Source organism: Caretta caretta, chromosome 1, assembly GCF_965140235.1.
Source record: "Caretta caretta isolate rCarCar2 chromosome 1, rCarCar1.hap1, whole genome shotgun sequence".
NCBI lineage: Eukaryota > Metazoa > Chordata > Testudines > Cheloniidae > Caretta > Caretta caretta.
Genome location: NC_134206.1, coordinates 160,936,657 through 160,959,934, shown reverse-complemented (window position 1 = coordinate 160,959,934; position 23,278 = coordinate 160,936,657). Strand labels below are relative to the sequence as shown.

Below are 23,278 nucleotides of genomic sequence, written 5' to 3'. Positions count from 1 at the left end.
TATGTCAGAACATTTGTTAACTAACATCATGTTAAACTCCATTTTGCCTTCAGGGTGGACAAGGAATGCTTTGTTTAAAAATGTGTTGTCTGGTCACTATTAACCTGAAGGCCCCCTCAATGCTGACGTTTTAAACTTAACCTGGCCCAGTCAAAGCAGGTCCTAAATTATGCTTTTTATGTTGCTTAACTTAATTTGTTCTAACATAACATATTTTCCCAGTGCAGCCATGGCCAAAGTTCATAAAAACTTCTTAAAGTGTCACTGAATAACCCTTTACTCCATTCTACTGTAGGAATGATTCCTTGCTGTGATGGGGCCAGTCCTTTGTATGAGCTCCTTTGAACTGGTCTGCTTCATCTGACATAAAGTATCTCCTATGCAACTCCAGCCCAAACCTGTTTGCTCCCATTGGTGGACTCGCTCACCTGATTTCCCTGTCCAACCTACTCCCCCTCTGCGGAGACCGCCTCGGGTTTGGGATTCGCTTGCTCACACTCATTGTTATCAAAGCCCAAAGCCTGATGGGCTTTTCTTAGCCACTCTGACTCCTCCTGTCATGATGCGGTGTCACTTTGCCCAACTGATCATATGTTTGTCATGGCTTCCACTGCTGACATGGAGTGAAGCCATGGATCAACTTTCATTTATTGTCCTGGACATCACACAGGGATTTGAAAATAATTTGTCTCAATATTTACATAAGAATATTGGACAAATGCCTGTGGTTTGACAGGCTGAATCCTGTGTGAGGTCATATACAAACAGTAAGACATTGCTCAATAGTACAGCAGATTGAATTTTAATATTCTTGAGCTAAAATTATCTGGGGTGAATTTGAAAGGGCAGTCAGAAAGGCCAGATGCTCTCTGGCTCTTGGGCTCAGTTCATTAATCTCTCTAGAATGGTCCATTGGTAAGTTGTCTACCAGAGTGGAATATACGCTGGTATTTTGTTTAACATGAACTGTCAATATTCCATTTCAGCTAATATCTGAATTTAAGAAAACATACAGAATACTGGATATGCCATATTTATAAATCAACACAATTATTTTGAAGTAATTGGGCATCTGTAAAGGTTCTCATCATGGAACTGCTTTTGTGTTCAGAACTGTGACTTTGTATCACTAATTCCACCTGGCACCTCTTCACAAGGTATCTTTGTGTAAGAGAAACAAATAAGTTAGATATCTGTACATTGATCTTGCTGAAAATAATTTACCTTTATACTGTTGCTCTCCTCTCCAACACTTTCCAGAATGTTGAAGACTGGTGTTACTGAAACCCCAATCAAAGCTTTAAAAATCACTTCATTGAAATTTACATGGAAATTCTCTTATTTCTCATAATTACAGCACTTCTTGGTTTCAGGCAGGTGTAAATAGTTGTCTGCTGAGTACATCTGTAGGTCACCTTCCTGGGCAGCCTGGCTGACTAGTTCTGCAAATGGCAGGGTCCAGGACAGACATGCTAAGATCTTGGGATACAGTTTGCAGGTGGAAGGCAATTTTAGCTGCTTTGGCTGAGTAGGGTTACTGGGATAAGGTGAGCTTCTAGACAGTCAGATGCGGTTAGGAAAGGAATATAGTAGGTAGGGAAATTGCACAGGGGAACTGGAGTCACTGGTGCTATGTTCTCCAGACCTTTAGAACCACAGTAAAATATCCCTGTGGTTGCAAAAAGAGCATTTCAGTGATCCCTAGCAGGTGGGCAAGGCTCCGAGGGAGCGGAGTTCTACCTCTGTGGCCACTGGGACATTTACTGCCATTCCATTGGTGGAAGAATCACAACACTGGAGTCTCCAGTTCCTTTTAAGTTCCCTCATGTTTGGCTCCTTTCCGACTGCCACAGAGACTGGACAGCATTAGTAACTGTATCTACTTCAATTAATTATTCACTCTTTCACTGAATCAATTCATGAATTGAATCTGGCATAACTAGCAAATATATCCATACTCAACTGGTACCTTTTTAGCAAGATTATTTAGCAAACCATTTTAGTTTTTAATTGGTTAACAGAATTATCACATTTCAGCATCTAACATTAACTTCCAAACACTTTGGGACATTTTAGTGACAAGGAACTGATTTTACTTCCACCTTTTTTTCTTTCATTTCATTTCGACTAATATGTCAGAGACTTACATTGCATGAGGGGGGAAAGGGAGTTTTATGAGCAAGAAGATTAAATAACTGAAAAAAAGTTGTAATAAAATATTTTAAAGGAAATGTCTCCTTGTCATATATTAGGCTTTGCATGTCCCATTATGAATGCCCTATACTGAAAGGAATGCTAAACTTGCTCAAGGATTTCTTTCTACTGACTACTCCTGGGGAATTCTGCACCAAAAAAAATATAAAACTTCTGTGCACAATATTTTAAAATTCTGCAAATTTTATTTGTCAAAATAACACTAGAATAAATGTTGGTAATTTATTTAATAATACCTGTCAGCAAGTATGTGTGTAACAATACAGACAACAAAAAAGATTCAGGAATTTGTTATTTTTTGACAAATAAATTCTTTACTAGGCACATTAATACAGAATTCTGAGTAATAATTCACTTAAACTACAATACGGAAATGCATTTCCCACACCCCTCACAAGCAGTGCAAAAGCTTGGTGGAGACAGGGTAACAGAGGAGCTGAAGGAGAGGGAAGTAATTGCTGGGAAGAAGCCTGGGAATGAATCTGGAGTGTTGGGTGGGAGAAGTATGGAATAGCGGGGTGGAGAGAGGGATTCTTAGGGAGTTGGGGAGCCTCCCTCATGCAGACCCTGGCTGACCCCTAGTCCCTCCCATTCAGTCAAGAACATCTGTCCCTGTCTCCATGTGTTCCTGCACCCCCACTCAGCCACCCCTGCACCTGTCCCCATGTGGCCCTTCACCCATCTCCATGTGTTCCTGCATCCCTGCTCAGCCACCCTGCCCATCCCCATAATGTCCCTGCTTTGCCTGCCCCCATCCCCATGTGGCCTTGCACCCCCACTCCCATTCAGCCTCTGCCCCAGTCTGTCTTCCCCCACTAGCTCTTCTGAACACCAGTCTACGTGATCCCCAGCAGCCCCATGTACCCCACTCTATCTGTCCCCCACCATATCTCCAGGCCGTCTAACCTGGCCCTGTGGGCAGGGTGCTGTGAGGAAAACAGCCAGCTGCTACTGCCGGTGAGCCACAGCAGCCCCTGGTGGGCAAAAAGTGTAACTGCAGCACCTCTCCAGCAGAATATATTTTGGGGGAGAAAAGCGAGACACATGAATTCTGCACGTGCACAGTAGCACAGAATTCCTCCCAGAGTAACTGACTGAGCTGGTGCAGTGGCTTCTTCAGCTCCCCTCTGTTAGGTTTTTTGTTTTCTGTTTCAATTCACTGTCTGTGAAGCACAGCAGGGAGCATAACCATGGAAAACGAGCTGGGACTGTGCAGCATGAAATGGAAGCTATGTGACACATTCTCCCTTCTGTGCATTCTCTCTTCTAATTATCCATGTAGACCATCTACCTGGTGGAATCCAAGCAACAGAAAGAGAATCAGAGGAACAGCCATTCTAGGCAGCATACTTTCCTTCCCACATAGCCTCAAAAATATTACTAAAATAGATTAGTTAATGCTGTTAAAGACAGCCTTAACTATCCCTTCCAAACTCTGTGACTTCATCAGAGGGACTGCAAGGTGCAGGTAACTAGATGTTGTCAGCTAGATGCAGAACAGCAGCTGGGCCACCTGTTTTGCCATGGCTGGGGCAAACCTATGGAAACTGCAGAAGAAGAGTGCCTCTATGCAGCAGTCCAGGCATCCAAAGGGTTAGGATTAAGGCCAGGATTTCCTGTGGATACACAGCCAGTGGGACACAAAAGCAAACTGCTTCCCTTGTCTGCACTGTATCTCGGACAGTTCTGCGCTGAGGATAATTGCTTCATTGGAAATATCTCTCTGTCCTGGCCCTGCTAAGATTCCGAAGTATCACTAGTGTTCCTCTCCTTGCACATTTTTCTATGGGATCACAGAGATCCAGGTTAGGACTAGGATGAACTGAAAGAGCCATTTGAAGACTGCTGAGAGAAGAATGCAAACTGGGACTCACTTAGATTTATGCTCTGGCTTGTGAAGAAACAGCAAAGTCAGTGCAGCTAACACCCCCAGCATGAGCATAAAAAGCATCAAATTAAAATGTAAAAGAAATGACAGCATTACTAGAAAGTGTGATTCTATTCTGAAATGTGACTATATAAATGTTACCTTCTTATTCAATAGACCTGTTCCGTGCGGGTATTCAGAATCACAGCTCCTTAAATTAGTGACTAAAATAAATTGTTACTCCTTTGTACTCCCCTTAACACTGCAGAGTCAATACAGCTAATAATAAACTGTATTCTATGCCTTCTTGTACATCACCATCAACAGACTTGTTTACTACATCCCAGCTTAGTCCTTCGGTGCACCCTTTGCAAACCTACTGAAGACAAAGGGATTGCACAGGTGGTGCTGAAGAAATGAATTAGCCAGAAGAAACTCTATTACTAGTGGTGATGAGTAAGAGAAAACCCAGTTTGAATCTCCCATCCTGTAGTGTAATCTATTCCTCAGTAATCCATTTCATGATTACTCCAAACGGGCTGGGATTTAGGCAGACACTGAGTGGGGCAGCACAAGATGTGTCCGTTGGCAAACCAGAGAGCCAGGGAGTTACAGAGCATCTATGTGTCCAACAGCCTCAATAAAGAATCACCTAGCTGTTTTCTACAGCCAAGTCCTGTCTCTCATTGCTACACGTCACTGGTAGAATTTTTAAGGCTGGCAGTTAGAAATAAACATGGTTTTACTTGTAAACTGAAGATGTTTGAGCTTGGAGACTTAGAGAGAAAATAATCACAGAACCCCAGCAATGCCATTTGTAATGAGCCACACTTCAAAGAAGAATAACTTTTTAATTTACAGACTTAAAAAAACCTGTATGTGAAATCCTAACCCAAATGAAGATAACGTGAGTTTTGCATTGACTTTAAAAGGGTCAGGATTTCGCCCTGTGCTTTTGGAGCTAAAGGTTGTGAATTCTATCACGGATATATGTTGGAGAGTGTGACGAATCCATATGTGTTGAAATTGTCAGATACTCAGTATTTTCTATAAATATCCACCAGCTGCCAAATCTGAAGCTACGTAATGAGACAAGTCCACCATTTTATGAAAAAGCAGGATGAGTTTTATTTTTAGCAGGGCTTTAAAAGAAGAGCTGTTTAAAATGATATTATATAGCATATCAGTGTCATTTGTGCATATCAGTTAATCTGTTATTTACAATCTATTTTAGAGATATGCACTATGGCAAAAAATGTTAAACAAAAATTTAAAGCTGACAGATTAAAACAATGAATCTACAATTATTTGTGCTGGTAATAAAGCTGTAAAATGGTTATAAAATAAGACTACGGTGTATGAATAGGTAAGTATTTTTAAAATAGCTAAAATATAAAATAAGTCTATGTGTGGTTTATAAAAATAAGTATTAAATAAACAAATACTCTCACGCTGTATGAAGTGCCATGTAATGAAATTGACAGATACTTCCTGTAATGCATGAACCCAAGTGTGGATTAGAGACAAAAAGCTCAGCACCCCTCCAGCAAACTTGACTCCAGCCAGGCCTCCCTCTTGAGTGCACCTTTTACCGCCTTAGCCTACCCCGGCTCTGCCTTTTTAATATTCACCAAATTTCTCTCTTTCCTCTTTTAAAAAACTGATCATACTCTTAATCTACAAAGCCTGTAGAATTATGATGACCATTCCCCCACTTTGTTTATAACTGGTTTTGTATTATATTGTGCAGTTTTTGCTTGTGTCTTCAAAACTGGGGAGGGATAGAGACGGATGCAAAGACATCTTCATCAGGGTTAGGATGCAGGCAGCCTCTGTGTAGCACCAGTTGTGTTACTAAATCTGCAGCTAGAGAGCTAGAACAGCGATGTATTTGTTCATCACAGGTCATCTGCCATACAGTGCCATGTATCCTTATAATATTTATATAAATAACAGAATAAACTATAATCATTATAATAACCAATCTTCCTGCATTTTCTGCATGCATACGTTCTGCGCAACAAAATAATCTCTCAAAGTGAGTAATGCCAGAGAAAAAATTCACTTCAATAAGAGGAAGATGAGGAAGGCTAATTGTAATATTTTCCTCCCATTTTATTCTATGGATCTCCAGTGAATGGTGTGTAGGGATCTGTCTCTTCTACTGATTGTACAATCACAGGAGCCAGGAGACAGAGCATGTACAGTGGTGCATGCAAAAGTCATGGCATGCAAGGATTATACGACCAGCAGATATCCATATGTTGTCTGATACTGGACAAACAATGTAATGTCAAACAATGTAATACATCTTTCCTATTGGTGGATTTGTGTACAAATCAAATACTGACTACCTAACTGAAGTAAGTTCAAGACGTAGGGTCTACAATAGTGGTGGACAAATTTGGTTCAGGCAAAACAAAAGTCAAACAATCCTTAACTTTGTCAATTCCCCAAATCAAACAATATTTTAAGGCCCAATTGGTTTGGTTCCCTGGCCACATAATTTTACTTCCTCTTTTCCCACAACTTCTTTAGGTCCCTCTATCTCCCCCTCTTACTTTTACAGAAGTATTGACAGACCTAGCCGAATCTGTGCTAGGCCCACTGCACTTCTATTTGGAACTTTGGGGGGGTATTTATAAAAGCCATTTTTTCCATATCTGTTGAACTAGGCAATTTTCAGAGTTTCAGGAAACACTATGAAAACTAGTTTCAGTAAGATGAAGAGTGTGAAGCAATTAGTCAAAGGCAACGCACTTAAGGATCACTATTCTTCCATAATCTGCTGAAGTATTATGATTTCGTATGGCATTGCGTTAGGTATATCAAATCACACAGTCTCTAGGGAACCCAGTAATAGCTGTGCACAACAAAGATAGCTTTTCAAAGGAAAGTGATAAGAATTTACATAACCATACTTTCCTAACAAAAAAAATCCCCAGCAGTGTGTTTTTCTATTACACATACACTTTTACAAAAATAGACCAAATGAACTTGAAAAGTAATTTAGAAGTCACTCTAGTCTACTGTTCAACCATTATGATTTGTCATGTAATTAAACCTTCCCTAATTACGAAAAGTTCATATTATTTCTTTGTCTACCATGGAAATATTTATGCAGTATGTAAAGAAAAAAAATCAACAATTTTACAGCTGAGATGTAACCTTCTGAGAAAAATGGACTGTACAATGGCAACAAAGATACTTCCTTAATTAGACAGAAGAAAAGGCACCGCTGAAATCCTTCAAAATTCAAGGTCATCAGCAGAGGTTGCACACCTTGCATTTCAATCCTCACTAGGTACAATAGGCCAAACTAATTCTGTTTTTAGACTTCCCTTATCAGGAAATTGGAGTGTGGCTGTGAAGTCATCTTACTCCACATCTTAATATGGGTGGAATAGAAGACAAGAGCTAACTGTCTTCCATTTAGTATCCTTTCAGAGTGCTCTTTTATTTAAATCGCTCCTTCTTCCCCATCTCTAACCACCCATAGACAGAATAGCCAATTTAGTTTCAGTTAAATGACCCACTTCATGAAAGCAGCAGAATAACCTGCTTTAATGGTTTTCCTTTCTAACAGTAAATATGTGGCTTGATAAATGTACTACCTCATGTTACGAACTGAGAACCTTTGTAACCGGCTATGCAATCTAGGTTTTTATACAGTATATTTCTGATAGACAGTGTTGTACTACATATGTAGTCCACATTTTACATAAGGTCACAAGTCCTTAGTCTTTGGCTCTGCTTTAGCATCACATCTGAAATCCTGCTACTCTTCCCCTCTGTTTTTCCACCAATGAAATCCTGCTCCTTATGCCTCATCCCACATGTCTTCGGCCTCCCTTTTCCTATCCTGACATTGCTATTTCCCCATCCTGACATTGCTATTTCCCCCAAGCTGGGAGGCTGCTGTCACTTGCTATTGTGATACTGTTTTCCAGGCTCTTTCTGCTTCCCAGTTTGTATTTAATCTAAATTGGTTCATTGATCTCTTATAGAAATGGAAATCTGTTTCTGCAAGGAATTAAGGTTAGTAGTCAGCTTTAAAATGAATGGATCAGTATCTGAATGTTTGTATTTTTCTCTGTTTTGCACAATGGAAAAATATTCTTCCAGAATGAAAAGAAAAGAGAGTGTAGTTCACAATGTTGTGCGGTGCAGGGGTCCTCTCCTGGAATTTTGGACAGAAATTGGGAATTCAGCGATAGCTGCTTTTCTGTTTTCACTGGTGAATGAAATTCTTCTGTTTGAAATATTCCAGGCAGATGCTGCCCTTTGGAATCAAAGTGTTTCAAGCTGAAAATTTCAGCATCCCTTCGCCTAAAGTCAGCAGAACTTCTCAGAGTCTGCCCTTGCAAATTGAATCTGGCTGTGAGAAGTGCTGGCAAATCTGCACTTCAGAAACCCACAGGGTCATTTGATGGATGCATGGTGTAGAAGTGTGCACAATATGGCCAGCAGTAATTGTTCATTTTTTGTTAATTCAGAGTGGTTTATTGTGGCTTTTAAATACCCAATAGACTCACAAGCATTGTTTTTTACTGGAAAGAACATTAACTCTATTTAGGCGTGGCAGAATTTGATTTTTAATTTTTTTATAATTTTGACAGATATCAATGTTTATTTTGAAGCTTTTTTTTTCTCCAGTTTTTGTCCATTTCAATTTTCACAGTTGCAGGAAATTATGGGGAGGTCAGACAATAATTATTTAATGATAGTACGTATTGAGATTCAAAAAGTTAAAGCTTTATAACCATTAACACACAAATTGTCAACATCACATGTCAACAAATGCTCCTTGTGCCCTGGTTCTGGTCTCAGCTCCCCCCTTGACACACAGGAAATTCAGTTCAATCCAGTTTGGATTACCTTTAAAAGTCTTGCTCCTCCTGGGGAGATTTGTAAAAGCCTCTCGCGCTCTTCCCTCCCCTGCTCATAGGAGTTGGTTAAACGAAATGGGGAACGTCCATCCTGCTTTTGGGGCTCCCTTTTCACCAAGAACAGGCAGGATCCCAGAAGCAAGAGAAGGTGTGTCCCAGATTTGCCTTTCAGTGATCAAAGAAGGAAAGTTCAGCCACCGGGAGAGAGCAGTGGGGGCTGGCAGTCGGACAAAGTTTGCAGAAGTTTCCCAGATGGGATCACACAAGATGGTGACAACACGTTTTAGAGGCCATTTTCAAGAGCTGAGACCAGAGCCAGGGAAAAGGGTGTTCCAGATCTAGAAAAGGGCTCATTGGGGTGTTAGAGAGGAGAGTCCCACATTAGCGGAGGAAAGGTCTTATGTACTGGGGGGAGTCATGCAGTGGGCAGCCTGCATAGCAGGGCTATGGAGAAATGGGAACCATGCATTGGGGTCCATTATGGGGCACAAGGAGCATAGGAGAAGTGTGATGCCTTTTAGGCAGTCACTCAACTCTTCTCAGCACTGCCTCCTAGTCTGTGTGCAGGTCTAACGATTCTGGGGAGTGGTCAGAACTCCTGGGCAGCAACGCAATCGTGAGTAGTCCCCTGACTCCTGGGAATCCTGGGACTGAGCAGCAGCACCCCAAAAATGGTCTTGGCTGAAAATGACCTGGGTTTGGGGGGGTAGGAGAACAGGGTGATTAGGTACAAGGAACATTTCTGCTTCATCAGGCACTGGTAGAGATTTACTCCTGATTTCAAATCCATTGGCAGCAGCTGGGATGGGTGGCCACAAAGCCTCCTTCTGGAGCAAGAAGGCAGCCCGAGCCCATGAGCAGAGGGGGGAGGGGTGTGTCACATCTAGGGACAGGCAGCAGGCTGGGGAGGAGCTGCGCCACCTTCTTGGCAAAGGCAGGAAGAGGAAGAGAGGCAACCCCCTGCAGCAAGGGTCTCTGAAAAGTGAAAAACAATGCAAATAATGATCCTCCAAAGGGAGGTGAGCCGCATCTGCCATTTGCCTCCTGCACGGCCAGCCTTTTTTCCCTGATAATTCAGGCAAATTATTTTGGGGAGGCTTTGCCTCCCCAAGCCTTTTATACATGCCACCCATTATAAAAATAGAGTACTTAAAGAGATGTAGTCAAAGTTGGTCACCTTCATCTCTGACCTATTCTCTTTTTCCTGGTATCTTTTTGCAAACTCTGTGTCACTCTGTTAATGTGGTGGATTCTCTGCAACCCTACAGACAGCTGTTCAAGTAAGGGGGATAAGTGCAGAGCACTGATCCTCTCTGTCACAGTGTGGCGCCTCACCCTTGTAGCGCCTCCTGCTGGTCGTCCAGGAAATTAGCTTTCCAGCCTCCAGAGCGCCCTCTGCAGGCTGGTGTCCCGTTGTCACTGGGCCCCCATGTCCCTCCCAGACCCCAGTGCCCCTTTTACCCAGGGTTCTGCCCCCTGGCAGTACTCCTATAGTCTCTGGGTCTCCCCTCCCCGGGGAACCCCCACCCACTATCCCCACCTTGCCTCAGTCTTGGCTCCTGCCAGTCACCACTGAGCCCCCGCACACTGGGGCAGACTGCAGTGTCTAAGCCAATCATAACAGGCAAGGGGGGTTTGGACCTGCTGCCTCTGCCTACCTTTGGGCTGCCCCCTGCAACCCCAGTACCCTTTCTGGCCTTCCACTAGGCCTGCAACCTGGGGAGTTTCCAGGCTGGAGCTCCCCAGCTCCCTTGGCCTTCTTGCAGCCCTGCTCCACTGCAGGTACCTTCTCAAGCTCCCTAGCAGCCAGGCCTATCTCCCTCCACAGCTAGAGAAGGCTCTCTACTCCTGGCCCACTGCCCTCTTATAAGGGCCAGCTGAGCCCTGATTGGGGCCTGGCCACAGCTGAGCCTGCTTCCCCCAATCAGCCTGGGAACTGCTTGCTCCCAGCCACAGCCCTCTCCTGGGCTGTTTTAAGCCCTTTAAGGCTGGAGCAGGTGACCACCCCGCTACACTCTCCCTTTACTGAAAGCAGAAAGAAGAGTCTCCCTTTCACTCTTTCTCCTGGGTTTGGTGGAGTTGGACTGCCCTAAAGCTCTACCTTCTCCCACCACCTCTTGACTGACTGATAGAAGAAGGACAAATGAAGAAGACTCTGCAGTGGCAGCAGCAGATAATGTACCTGGCTGGGGGGTTTATGGGACTCCAGGTCTTCTTGCCACTAGGTGGAGCTGTACCAGGAATAGAAGAATTGGTGAAGCTGGAGGTCACCTATTTTTCGTCTTTCTTCTCCTGTAAGATCTCTTCCCCTGCTGATTCCCCTCCCTGCCAAGTGGGGAAGAGAGGAAAATAGGCAGAGCATGGTGCCTTCAGATCATCCTCCAGGAGAAAAGGGAGCTTCTCACACAAGTTTCCCCAGCCCAGCCAAAACAGAGGTGGTTAGGAGCACAAGGGTTATGCCTCTACATAGTTGCACCCTCTCTGAGTGCACACATGCACTCACATATGCACACGCACACACAATCTTTGTGTGGCTGGCTATGGGCCTGATTGAGGACAAGGACTCCTGCCAAATACATTTATTCCTTTGTCCTCAGACCAAGTCTCCCCACAGAAGGTGATACAGGGTCTCTTCGTTACATGATATCAAAACCCAGGATGGCATACAACCACCAAAATTGATGAGCGCCGACTTCTATTTTCATCTACTTTATGAATGCCTACAAGTTAACGTATGGGACTGGGAGGGAGGAGCATTTAGGGATGAGTGCAACATTATATTATGGTTGCAGGGGGTAAATGAGGGAAATATCTGCCTCTTGTTTAGGAAACTATTTTCAAGTGTGTAATGTCCAAGAAGTCCCCATAATAAGTCCGTGAGCGTTATTTTTTTTTCCCAAATGAAAAAATGTAATAATGGTGTATTTTAAAACTGAGCTCTGCCAGCTCCAGGGTACTATATCCGCCACATGCAATATGAAAGCACTGTTCTACTTACAATGTCTCTCTCTCAGTTTAGGTTTCAATAGACGATGGTAAATCCTTATCTGAGGATGTTTTTATGACAAACAAAACCAAGCAAAAAACCCAAGACATTTTGTCTTAACAAAAAAATATCAGGCTGAGGTCCTAAAATGAGTCTTGTGGTCTTGTCTTACCCAGGGAGGATGCCTAAATTGTGGTTTACAGGTGCTGACAATTTAGTGTGATTGGCCATCTCTACTCAAGATAGAGTGCTCTGCACGGAATAGGAGGTGCTGCTGGGAAAGTCATAATTATATGAATCAGCAGAGTTTTATGGAGGAGTTTACCCAGCCTGCCCTTAGGATTTTTTTTTATTTATAATGTATGCAAACAGCAAAAAGGTTCATATCCATAGGCTCTAGGAACCTTGACATTACATCACAAAATTGCAGCAGCACAATTCAACAGAGTCTAACACCAGCAGTGGCTCTAGTCAGTCCTAGCAGTCCCTTATTTTGCAGAACACTCACATTTACTCCACAGAATATCTCCATAGCATAAACCAAGAGAGAAGCATTTTGAGCCTAATAATGAGGTGTTAGCAAAACATGGCGGTCGACACAATTTATGAGCCACAAAAAATGGATTTGCCGAAGAAAGAATACAATCAGAGAGAACCTTCAAAACAAATTCCAGTTACTGGATGTACTGTATGGTGCTTAATATATAACTGTATGCTCCCTGTAATATAAACCCAAGTACAACAATGTTTCCAGCAAAGAAGCTGAAGGAGGAAATGTGTGAGAAGTAAACAAAAAGAAGCAGCAGCACCACCTGGTGTTTTTTCTAAACCATAGACACAGTTACTTAGTAACAGGTTTCAGAGTAGCAGCCCTGTTAGGCTGTATCCGCAAAAAAAAACCAGGAGGACTTGTGGCACCTTGGAGACTAACAAATTTATTAGAGCATAAGCTTTCGTGGGCTACAGCCCACTTCATCGGATGCATAGAATGGAACATATAGTAAGAATATATATATATATATATATATAGATATATATATATATATATAGATATATATATACACACACACAGAGAAGGTGGAAGTTGCCATACAAACTGTAAGAGGCTAATTAAGATGAGCTATTAGCAGCAGGAGAAAAAAAAAACTTTTGTAGTGCTAATCAAGATGGCCCATTTAGACAGTTGACAAGAAGGTGTGAGGTGTTACCTCTTACAGTTTGTACGGCAACTTCCACCTTCTCTGTGTGTATATATCTTCTTACTATATGTTCCATTCTATGCATCCGATGAAGTGGACTGTAGCCCATGAAAGCTTATGCTCTAATAAATTTGTTTGTCTCTAAGGTGCCCCAAGTCCTCCTGTTCTAGTTACTTAGTAATTAACTTTTTGAAGCATCACAGTCATGACTTTAAAAATGCAGACAAACTCTGGTTCAGTAAAACACAAACAACCTTCTTTGACAACACCTGCTCCCTTAGTAGTCAGTGCTGTAAAACCAATAGCTAGATTAACACCACCACCACCATATCATCAAGATATTTTGGGTTTCAACACAATGATTTTTGAAATAATGGAATTAGGGGTAAAAAATGTCAAAAAATGCTTAGAAGCCTAAGTCCCATTTCTAAAGGGCCAGATTTTCAAAAGTATTTAGGTGCCTGAACATGCAGACAGGCACCTAGTGGGGTTTCAGAAGCATCGAGGCAGGTTAGGAGCCTATTTCCCATTGATTTCAACGGGAGGTAGGTACATAACCTAGTAGGTGATTTTGAAAATCACAAAAGGGTCCTGACTGCATCTTTAGGTGCCTAAATACCTTTGAAAATTAGTCCTTAGGTTCCTAACTCACTTTTGAAAATGGGACTTGGACACTTTTGAATATTTCCCCCTCGACCTCATTTTAATTCAAGAACAACATTTTTATTACATCATAAACTAAGGATATGTTCAGTTTAAAGTACCATGGTTGATTAATACTATCATTTAACACTCCCACACCCTTCCTCCACATAGAGAAATAAATACATAATGCCATAAATAAAAAGTATCAATAAATATGTTACATTTGTAGCAGAGAGACAACCATTGATGTTTATAAAGAATAGATGTCCCCCAGATTTTAAAATAGCTGGATTCCTTCCTGACTGAGGGAGAGAGAAAGGCATGAAATGGCTAGCCAATTTTCAATTCAGTTATCCCTTGTCACATTTTCAGCAAGTAATAATGTGCATATATAGGATGGGCAAATGTTTCTGGCACAAATACGCATATTCACAAGCAAATATGCTCGTTCACACATCATTATACTCATTCGCAAAGCCAGAACTGTCGGAACAGAGATCCAATTGCAAGTTGGAGTTAGCAAATATGTTCATAAATAAATGTTTCCACAATTTACCCAGCTGTAATTGTGTCACAGATAGCTGGCAGTTGGTCTTGTGAGAACCCAACTAAAAAGCTTCAGAACCTGTGCCTTTAACATCATTCAGCCTGGGAATCCTATGATTTGAAATAGTTTGTAAATTAGTGTGCTATATTAAGCTTTAAGTACTGTCAAAAAGGACATATGTGAAAACAGCAATCCCCCTTACAGAAAAAAACCCAACATTTCAGAGAGAGAGAGAGAGAGAAAAAAGGAGAAAATCCAATAAAAGTGTTAGGAACTAAACATCTGGCAATGTATATATGGATAGATTAATACTGAATTTCTAAAGTTGTTTTGTACAACTTACTGTGGGATACGGGTGTGAGCAGAACACTGTGTACTTTCGGATGACACCATTTAACTTAAATGGGGGGAGCCAGGACACAAATACAGTGGATGGTGATGCTGCAGCTGCTTTAACTCCAGCAGGAGGACCTGGAACTGAAAGAGCAACATGTATAGTTATCAAAGTGGACCAATGCAATCGAAACACAGTGACCTGTACAGTACAGGATATCTAACAAGAAAACAGCTCAGAGGTCTTAATGTACTTAAGAAATGGAAAAGAAGGGGAAGAAATCCTACCAAGATTCAATTGCATCCAGTTAATTATTTGTTACAATTAATATATTAAAATTGTATATGTCACTCCCCTGCCCACAAATATTAATGAATCTTTGTAGAGATTACATATGTAAAATTATGTGCTCTACGTGCTTATAATATAAATTTGCATATATTAATGCATATATATAGGCACACATTTAATTATTTATTTACAGTAGTTCCTTATGTATTGCATCACAAACTACATGGAAAAAACGAATTAAGGCTGCACAATTAAACACTCAAGTCAGGAAATGCCAAATTTAATTTTCTGTGTACAATCTTAACCCTGCCTTTCTGTGCATTTGCATTATGAGAAAGAATTTAATGGCATGCACTCATATTTCTCAAGCATACAATACAGCGTATAATTTTTCTACAACTTCAGCTATATAGGCATAGCCTCTTCCTATTGTGTACAATTTGTGCATGTGAGAACATCCATAAAATATTAAATGTATATGAAAAGTAGCCAATAAACTGTATTTATTACAACATGCTACAAAGGTCTATTTAGTGTGAGAACTGGTTGAATTTTTTTTTTTGACAGAATAGTTTTCCACTGAAAAATGCAAGTCAGTAAAATGTCTAAATGTTTTGTGGGAATGAGTCCATTTCAACAAAAAATTTATGGGAAAAATTCAGAATATTTCATATTGATAATGTCAAAACCTTTTGTTTAGATAGTGCTGAAAATTTTCATTTCAACATTATCATTTCAACTTAGAATACATTAAATATAATTTTAATTAGAGAGATCCAGATAACAAAAATTAAAACAAGATTTTCAACACTATCAAAAAGAAATGTTTTGATAGTATTAAAACAAACCATTCTGATGATCCCAAATAATTTTTTTTCTGAATTTTTGTTTTGTGGGAAATTTCAGCTTATTGTTTTGATTCTGATTTGTTTTTAATGTTGTAATTTCCTGTGGAATGAAAATTTCGGTTGCTCACCTGGTCTTTTCAGTATCATAAAAAAAATTGCTACTAAATACATACCATCTCAGGGCCTGGTTCTGCAAGCTGATCTGCACAGACAGAACTTTAACCCTGTCCAGATCCTCACTGAAATTAATAGGCACCACATAAGTGGTAGTTCTGCTCGCAAGAAGAAGCTAGCGAGATCGGGGCCTATGTTTACAGCTAAATTTAGTTTCATAGTTAAATGCCTCTGCCTCTGACATGCATTTAAGGAAAACTTCAGTTTCTACATGTGCATAGATAAATCAGCTTTGTCATACACTGCCACTCAATTGCATCTAATATTTTCCTAAACAATGTAAGAAAGCTGATTGGGAAGTACCACTAAGTACAATTTTGCCTAAGATGTAGCCATTCAAAATACTATGGAAGCTTCCTGTAATCCAGCATTTTCTATTTATATTGTCTTGAGAATGTTACTAAGGGTCCAAATGAGGAGCTCATCATTATATTCACATCACAACCCCCCACCCTCCCACCAATCCTTGCTCTGAAAAGCTAATTCATTTAGTCGATTCTATCCAATCCAGAGTAAATATTGATGTTTGACAGCATTCAGCTCAATATTTCTATCCAGCTTGTCAGAAATGCTATTTGTTACTGCTGCTGAAGAATGAAACCTGGCTCTCCTGGGTTATTACTTAGCCCAGTGGGAGAATCCTTTATGGTTAGTAATGTCTCTTGAAAATCACTGCAACTAGATAAGCGAGTTTAAAATAATTTATTGCCAAATTAGTGTTTGATCCATGGGGAGAGGTTCTGACGGGAGCGGTTCTTATCTGTCAACTGCTGAAGGATTAACTCAAAATTGATCTAGAGTTTTCCAGACACATGAAAAGCTTTACTTTTCACTGGATTCCTATATTTTCTCCTATAACGTGTAGATATTGACAAACTTTAATTGCTAATAATTTTTCATTTTAGATATTTATCCTGGGGGATATTTAGATAAAACCCTGAGGGATATTGCTGTGACATGTAAATCCAAGTTTGTTTTTACTAAACAGTGAAATTCAATAATCTTCTCTCTCTAGTATCAGGGGGTAGCCGTGTTAGTCTGTGTCCACAAAAACAACAAGGAGTCCAGTGGCACCTTATCGACTAACAGATTTATTTGGGCATAAGCTTTTGTGGGTAAAAAACCCACTTCACCACCAAACTAATACTGGTTACTGGGGAAGAGCTGTTTGGACGCATCTTTCCCCCCAGAATACTTCCCAAAACCTTGCACCCCACTTCCTGGACAAGGTTTGGTAAAAAGCCTCACCAATTTGCCTAGGTGACTACAGACCCAGACCCTTGGATCTTAAGAACAATGAACAATCCTCCCAACACTTGCACCCCCCCTTTCCTGGGAAATGTTGGATAAAAAGCCTCAGCAATTTGCATAGGTGACCACAGACCCAAACTCTTGGATCTGAGAACAATGAAAAAGCATTCAGTTTTCTTACAAGAAGACTTTTAATAAAAATAGAAGTAAATAGAAATAAAGAAATCCCCCCTGTAAAATCAGGATGGTAGATATCTTACAGGGTAATTAGATTCAAAAACATAGAGAACCCCTCTAGGCAAAACCTTAAGTTACAAAAAAGATACACAGACAGAAATAGTTATTCTATTCAGCACAATTCTTTTCTCAGCCATTTAAAGAAATCATAATCTAACACATACCTAGCTAGATTACTTACTAAAAGTTCTAAGACTCCATTCCTGGTCTATCCCCGGCAGAAACCAGCATATAGACAGACACACAGACCCTTTGTTTCTCTCCCTCCTCCCAGCTTTTGAAAGTATCTTGTCTCCTCATTGGTCATTTTGGTCAGGTGCCAGCGAGGTTACCTTTAGCTTCTTAACCCTTTACAGGTGAGAGGAGCTTTCCCCTGGCCAGGAGGGATTTCAAAGGGGTTTACCCTTCCCTTTATATTTATGACACGCCCCCCAAATCTCAGCTAGGGTGAAACACTGGCTGGGATTTCTTCCTGGAGCTCTAGGAAAAACAGAGTTAATAAGACACATGCATCTCTAAATATACTACCAAGTACATAAAGACTAACAATATTTTCCACATCTCAAGGACGATTTTAACCAGTTGATTCTGGGAAACTTTCACGGGAGAGTGCATCAGCCACTTTGTTAGAAGCTCCTGAGATGTGTTGGATGTTGAAATCAAAATCTTGGAGAGCTAAACTCCACCAAAGAAGTTTTTTGTTAGTTTCCTTGACGGTGTGAAGCCACTTCAGTGCAGTATGGTCGGTTTGCAGGTGGAAACGCCGTCCCCAAACATATGGGCGTAGCTTTTCCAGAGCGTAGACAATGGCATAACATTCTTTTTCAGTGACTGACCAGTTGCTTTCCCTCTCAGACAGTTTTTTGCTGAGAAACACTACAGGGTGGAATTCTTGATCAGGTCCTTTCTGCATTAAAACTGCTCCCACACCACACTCGGACGCATCTGTGGTTACTAGGAACGGTTTGTCAAAGTCTGGGGCCCTTAGTACAGGGTCAGACATGAGTGTCGCTTTAAGCTTGTTAAAGGCCTTCTGACACTTTTCAGTCCACTGAACAGCATTTGGCTGTTTCTTTTGGTTAGGTCTGTCAGTGGGGCAGCGATTTGGCTGTAGTGCGGTACAAATCGTCTGTAATAACCAGCCAAGCCTAAGAAGGATTGAACCTGTTTCTTTGACTTTGGGACAGGCCACTTTTGGATAGCATCCACTTTGGCCTGTAGGGGGCTGATAGTTCCTTGACCCACCTGGTGTCCAAGGTAAGTCACTCTGTTTAGGCCTATTTGACACTTCTTAGCCTTAACAGTTAGTCCTGCCTCCCTTATGCGCTCAAGGACTTTTTGTAGATGTTCCAGGTGGTCTGCCCAGGTATCCGAAAATATGGCCACATCGTCAAGGTAGGCGACTGCATATTCTCCTAATCCCGCTAGGAGACCATCTACAAGTCTTTGGAAAGTGGCGGGTGCATTTCGCAGCCCGAAAGGGAGTACATTAAATTCATACAGCCCGAGATGTGTGGTGAAGGCTGACCTTTCCTTGGCAGATTCATCTAGCGGTACCTGCAAGTACCCCTTGGTTAAGTCCAAGATAGAGATGAACTGGGCCCGTCCCAGTTTCTCTAATAGTTCATCTGTGCGTGGCATTGGATAGTTGTCTGGGCGAGTTACAGGATTTAGCTTACGGTAGTCCACGCAAAAACGTATTTCCCCATCTGTTTTGGGAACTAGAACCACTGGAGATGCCCATGCACTTTCAGAGGGGCGGATTACACCCATCTGTAACATATCCTGGATCTCCCGTTCTATAGCAGTTTTAGCTTGGGGAGACACCCGGTAAGGTTGGACTCTAATTGGGTGAGCATTACCTGTGTCAATGGAGTGGTATGCCCGTTCAGTCAGTCCTGGGGTGGCTGAGAACATTGGCGCGTAGCTAGTGCACAGCTCCTGGATCTGCTGTCGCTGCATACGCCCAAGGGTCATGGAGAGGTTCACCTCTTCCACACCACCACCACATTTCCCTTCATAGTAGACACCTTCGGGCCACTCAGCGTCGTCTCCTCCCTGGGCTGTAAACTGACAAACCTTTAATTCTCTGGAATAAAAGGGCTTTAGAGAATTAATATGATACACCTTAGGCTTTCGGTTGGAGGTGGGGAATGCTATGAGATAATTAACAGCTCCCAGGCGCTCCTGGACCGTGAATGGCCCTTCCCACGATGCTTCCATTTTATGGGCCTGGAGCACCTTTAAGACCATGACCTGGTCTCCTACTTTGAAGGACGCTCTCTGGCATGTTTATCATACCAGGCTTTTTGCTCTTTTTGAGCATCCTGTAAGTTTTCTTTAGCAAGGGCTAAAGAGGTTCGGAGGGTGTTTTGTGATTGGTTACGAAGTCCAGAATGTTAGTTCCTGGAGACGGTGTAAATCCCTCCCATTGCTGCTTCACCAACTGCAATGGCCCCTTAACCTCACGGCCATATACAAGTTCAAATGGGGAAAACCCTAAACTGGGATGTGGTACAGCTCTGTAGGCAAAGAGCAACTGCTGCAACACTAGGTCCCAATCATTGGAGTGCTCATTTACGAATTTACGTATCATGGCCCCCAAAGTTCCATTAAACTTCTCCACCATGCCATTTGTTTGATGGTGGTAAGGAGTGGCAACCAAGTGACTTACCCCATGAGCTTCCCAAAGGTTTTTCATAGTTCCTGCCAGGAAATTAGTCCCTGCATCTGTGAGGATGTCGGAGGGCCAACCTACCCTGGCAAAAATGTCTGCTAGTGCCTGGCACATACTTTTAGCCCTGGTGTTGCTTAGAGCTACTGCTTCCGGCCATCGGGTGGCAAAATCCATGAAAGTCAGTATGTACTGCTTTCCTCTGGCTGTCTTTTCCGGAAAAGGACCCAGAATATCCACAGCTACTCACTGAAATGGAACTTCAATGATGGGGAGTGGCTGGAGAGGGGCTTTGACCTGGTCCTGGGGTTTTCCCACTCTTTGGCACACCTAACAAGACTGGACATAGGTAGAAACATCCTTGCCCATTCCCTCCCAGTGGAATGACCCCCCCAAACGGTCTTTGGTCCTGTTCACCCCAGCATGGCCACTAGGGTGATCGTGGGCTAAGCTCAAGAGCTTGGCCCGGTATTTAGTTGGAACTACCAACTGTCTCTGAGGATGCCAGTCTTCCTGGTGTCCACCAGAAAGAGTTTCCTTGTATAAAAGTCCTCTTTCTACAACAAACCTGGATCGATTAGAAGAGCTGAGAGGCGGTGGGATGCTCCGTGCCGCCGTCCAAGCTCTCTGGAGGCTTTCATCTGCTTCCTGTTCGGTCTGGAACTGTTCCCTTGATGCTGGAGACATCAGTTCCTCATTGGATTGTGGACCTAGGTTTGGTCCCTCTGGAAGCGATATAGGGGATGGAGCTGTTTCTGTTGACTGTGAACCGCTCTCCGCTGGTGCACTATGTTGGGATTCAGGCTCCGGCTGAGCCTCTTGTGTAGGGTTATCGGCTGCTGCCAGTTCAGGTTCGGTGGGGCCCTCTGGTGTTGAGATTGCAAGTACTGGATTCAGTGCTGACACGGGGTCTGGTGTTGGTTGTTCGGCTGGTTCCGGTTCTGGGACTGGTTCCGTCTGGGTCTCTGGGACTGGATCCACTACTGCTGTTGCAGACATTGGCCTGGGGTCCGGGTCCATCACCTCTGACCGGGTCCTGATAAAAGTTTCCGGAACAGAGCTAGGCCTCACGGCTTGTTTAGCCTGGCTGCGGGTGACCGTTCCCACCCTCTTGGCCTGCTTCACATGATTGGCCAAGTCTTCCCCTAACAGCATGGGGATGGGATAATCATCATAGACTGCAAAAGTCCACATTCCTGACCAGCCCTTGTACTGGACAGGCAACTTGGCTGTAGGCAAATTGAAAGAGTTGGACTTGAAGGGTTGAATCGTCACTTGGATCTCTGGGTTGATTAAATTGGGGTCCACTAAGGAAGCATGGATAGCTGACACTTGTGCTCCAGTCCCTCCATGCGGTGACCTTCTTCTCGCCCACACTCACAGTTTCCCTCCGCTCCAAGGGTATCTGGGAGGTATCTGGGCCTGTGGACCTCTGGTGTGATTCCGGTGCAATGAACTGTAATCTGTTGGGGTTCTTGGGGCAGTTGGCCTTTACATGCCCCAGCTCGTTATATTTAAAACATCGTCCAGCTGACGGGTCACTGGGGCGAGGAGGGTTGCTGGAGAACAGGGTGGTGGGACGATAAGGGGTCTGGAGGGTTCTTTGGGAGGTAGGTGGGGCTTTGGGCGGCCCCTGGTAATAGGGTGTGGTCTGGGGTGGTCCCTTCTGGTCTCCGCTCCAACTGCGACCAGTTTTCTTCTTCTCTGCCACCTCCACCCATCTGGCTCCAATCTCTCCTGCCTCGATTACAGTTTTGGGTTTCCCATCTAGGATGTATCTTTCTATTTCCTCAGGAACACCCTCTAAGAATTGTTCCATTTGCATTAGGAAGGGCAAATTTACTGGAGATTCAACACTTGCTCCTGATATCCAGGCATCCCAATGTTTCACAATGTGGTAGGCATGTCGGGTAAATGACATGTCTGGTTTCCACCTTAGGGCTCTGAACCTCCGATGAGACTGCTCGGGTGTTATCCCCATTCTGACTCTCACCTTTGATTTAAACAGTTCATACTTGTTCATGTGTTCTTTAGGCATTTCAGCTGCCACCTCAGCTAAGGGTCCACTGAGCTGCGGCCTCAGCTCTACCATGTATTGGTCAGTAGAGATGTTGTACCCAAGGCAGGCCCTTTCGAAGTTTTCTAGGAAGGCCTCAGTATCATCGTCTGCCTTGTAGGATATTTCTGGGATGGGAAGTGGTACTTGGAGAAGGATTACTAGGGTTTGTTGGGATATTCTGCTGAGCCTTTATCTTCTCCATCTCCTCCACATACTTCCTCTCTTTTTCCTTCTCCTCCAGTTCTTTTTCCCTTGCTTCCATAGCTCTCCTGTGAGCAGCCGCTTGGTGTTGTTCTGCTTCTCTCGCTGCCTCCCTTTCTTGTTCCTTCTCCTCCTTCTTCAGCCGCATGAGTTCTATCTGTCTTTCATGTTCCCTTTGTCTTTCCTCAGCCTGAAATTTGGCTAATTCCAGCTGTAGCTGAGCTGCGGATTTTGTCATTCTAACCTCTGTTTTTAACTAACTTTACACCCGAGGTTTAGAAATAAATTAACAAAACTTGGCTGTAAAACTTTGCTGTGCTGGAATAGAATACCTATTCTCTGATAGTGATTGTCAGTCTACAGAAAAAGACAATTCCCTTGTCTCTGCTCTGGGCCCAAATTAAAGCAAAAAACCTCCAACTACTTGGAAACCTGCTTACCCAGCCCAAAGAAAAAGCAAATGGATAGAACAACCCCCCCCCCCATTTACTTTTAGGAAGAAAAAAAAACAACAACTCTGGGTTGGAAGACTGTGAATTTCCCTGCAGGAGTTAAGTACCCTGCCTCCAGGCAAAGAAAACCTGCAATTCACAAAGATAATCCCCTTTTGTCTCTGCTTGGCCACAAAGCAGAGAAAAAACAAGCTGCTTTCAGTTTCAGCTGCTTTCTGGACTTCCTTTCCAAAGGAAAAAAAAATTTCCTTTTTAAAATCTGTATTTCTAGTTCAAAAAATCTCAACTGGATCTCAAAATGATTTCAGGTTAATCCCACCACTATGCCACTGAAGAGTGTTTTTTTACCCACGAAAGCTTATGCCCAAATAAATCTGTTAGTCTTTAAGGTGCCACTGGACTCCTTGTTG

The 23,278-nt window shown here is 42.6% G+C and overlaps 1 protein-coding gene across 3 annotated transcripts in view; it reads right to left on the bottom strand.

The window, feature by feature from the left end:
- Window positions 1-23,278, bottom strand: part of DSCAM (DS cell adhesion molecule) — a 645,287-nt gene that overhangs the window by 87,635 nt on the left and 534,374 nt on the right. For all 3 annotated transcript variants that reach the window (XM_048866321.2, XM_048866302.2, XM_075132665.1), the window contains one exon: window positions 14,691-14,824. In XM_048866321.2, coding sequence (XP_048722278.1) covers window positions 14,691-14,824 — 134 coding nt within the window. The remainder of the gene's footprint in view (window positions 1-14,690; window positions 14,825-23,278) is intronic.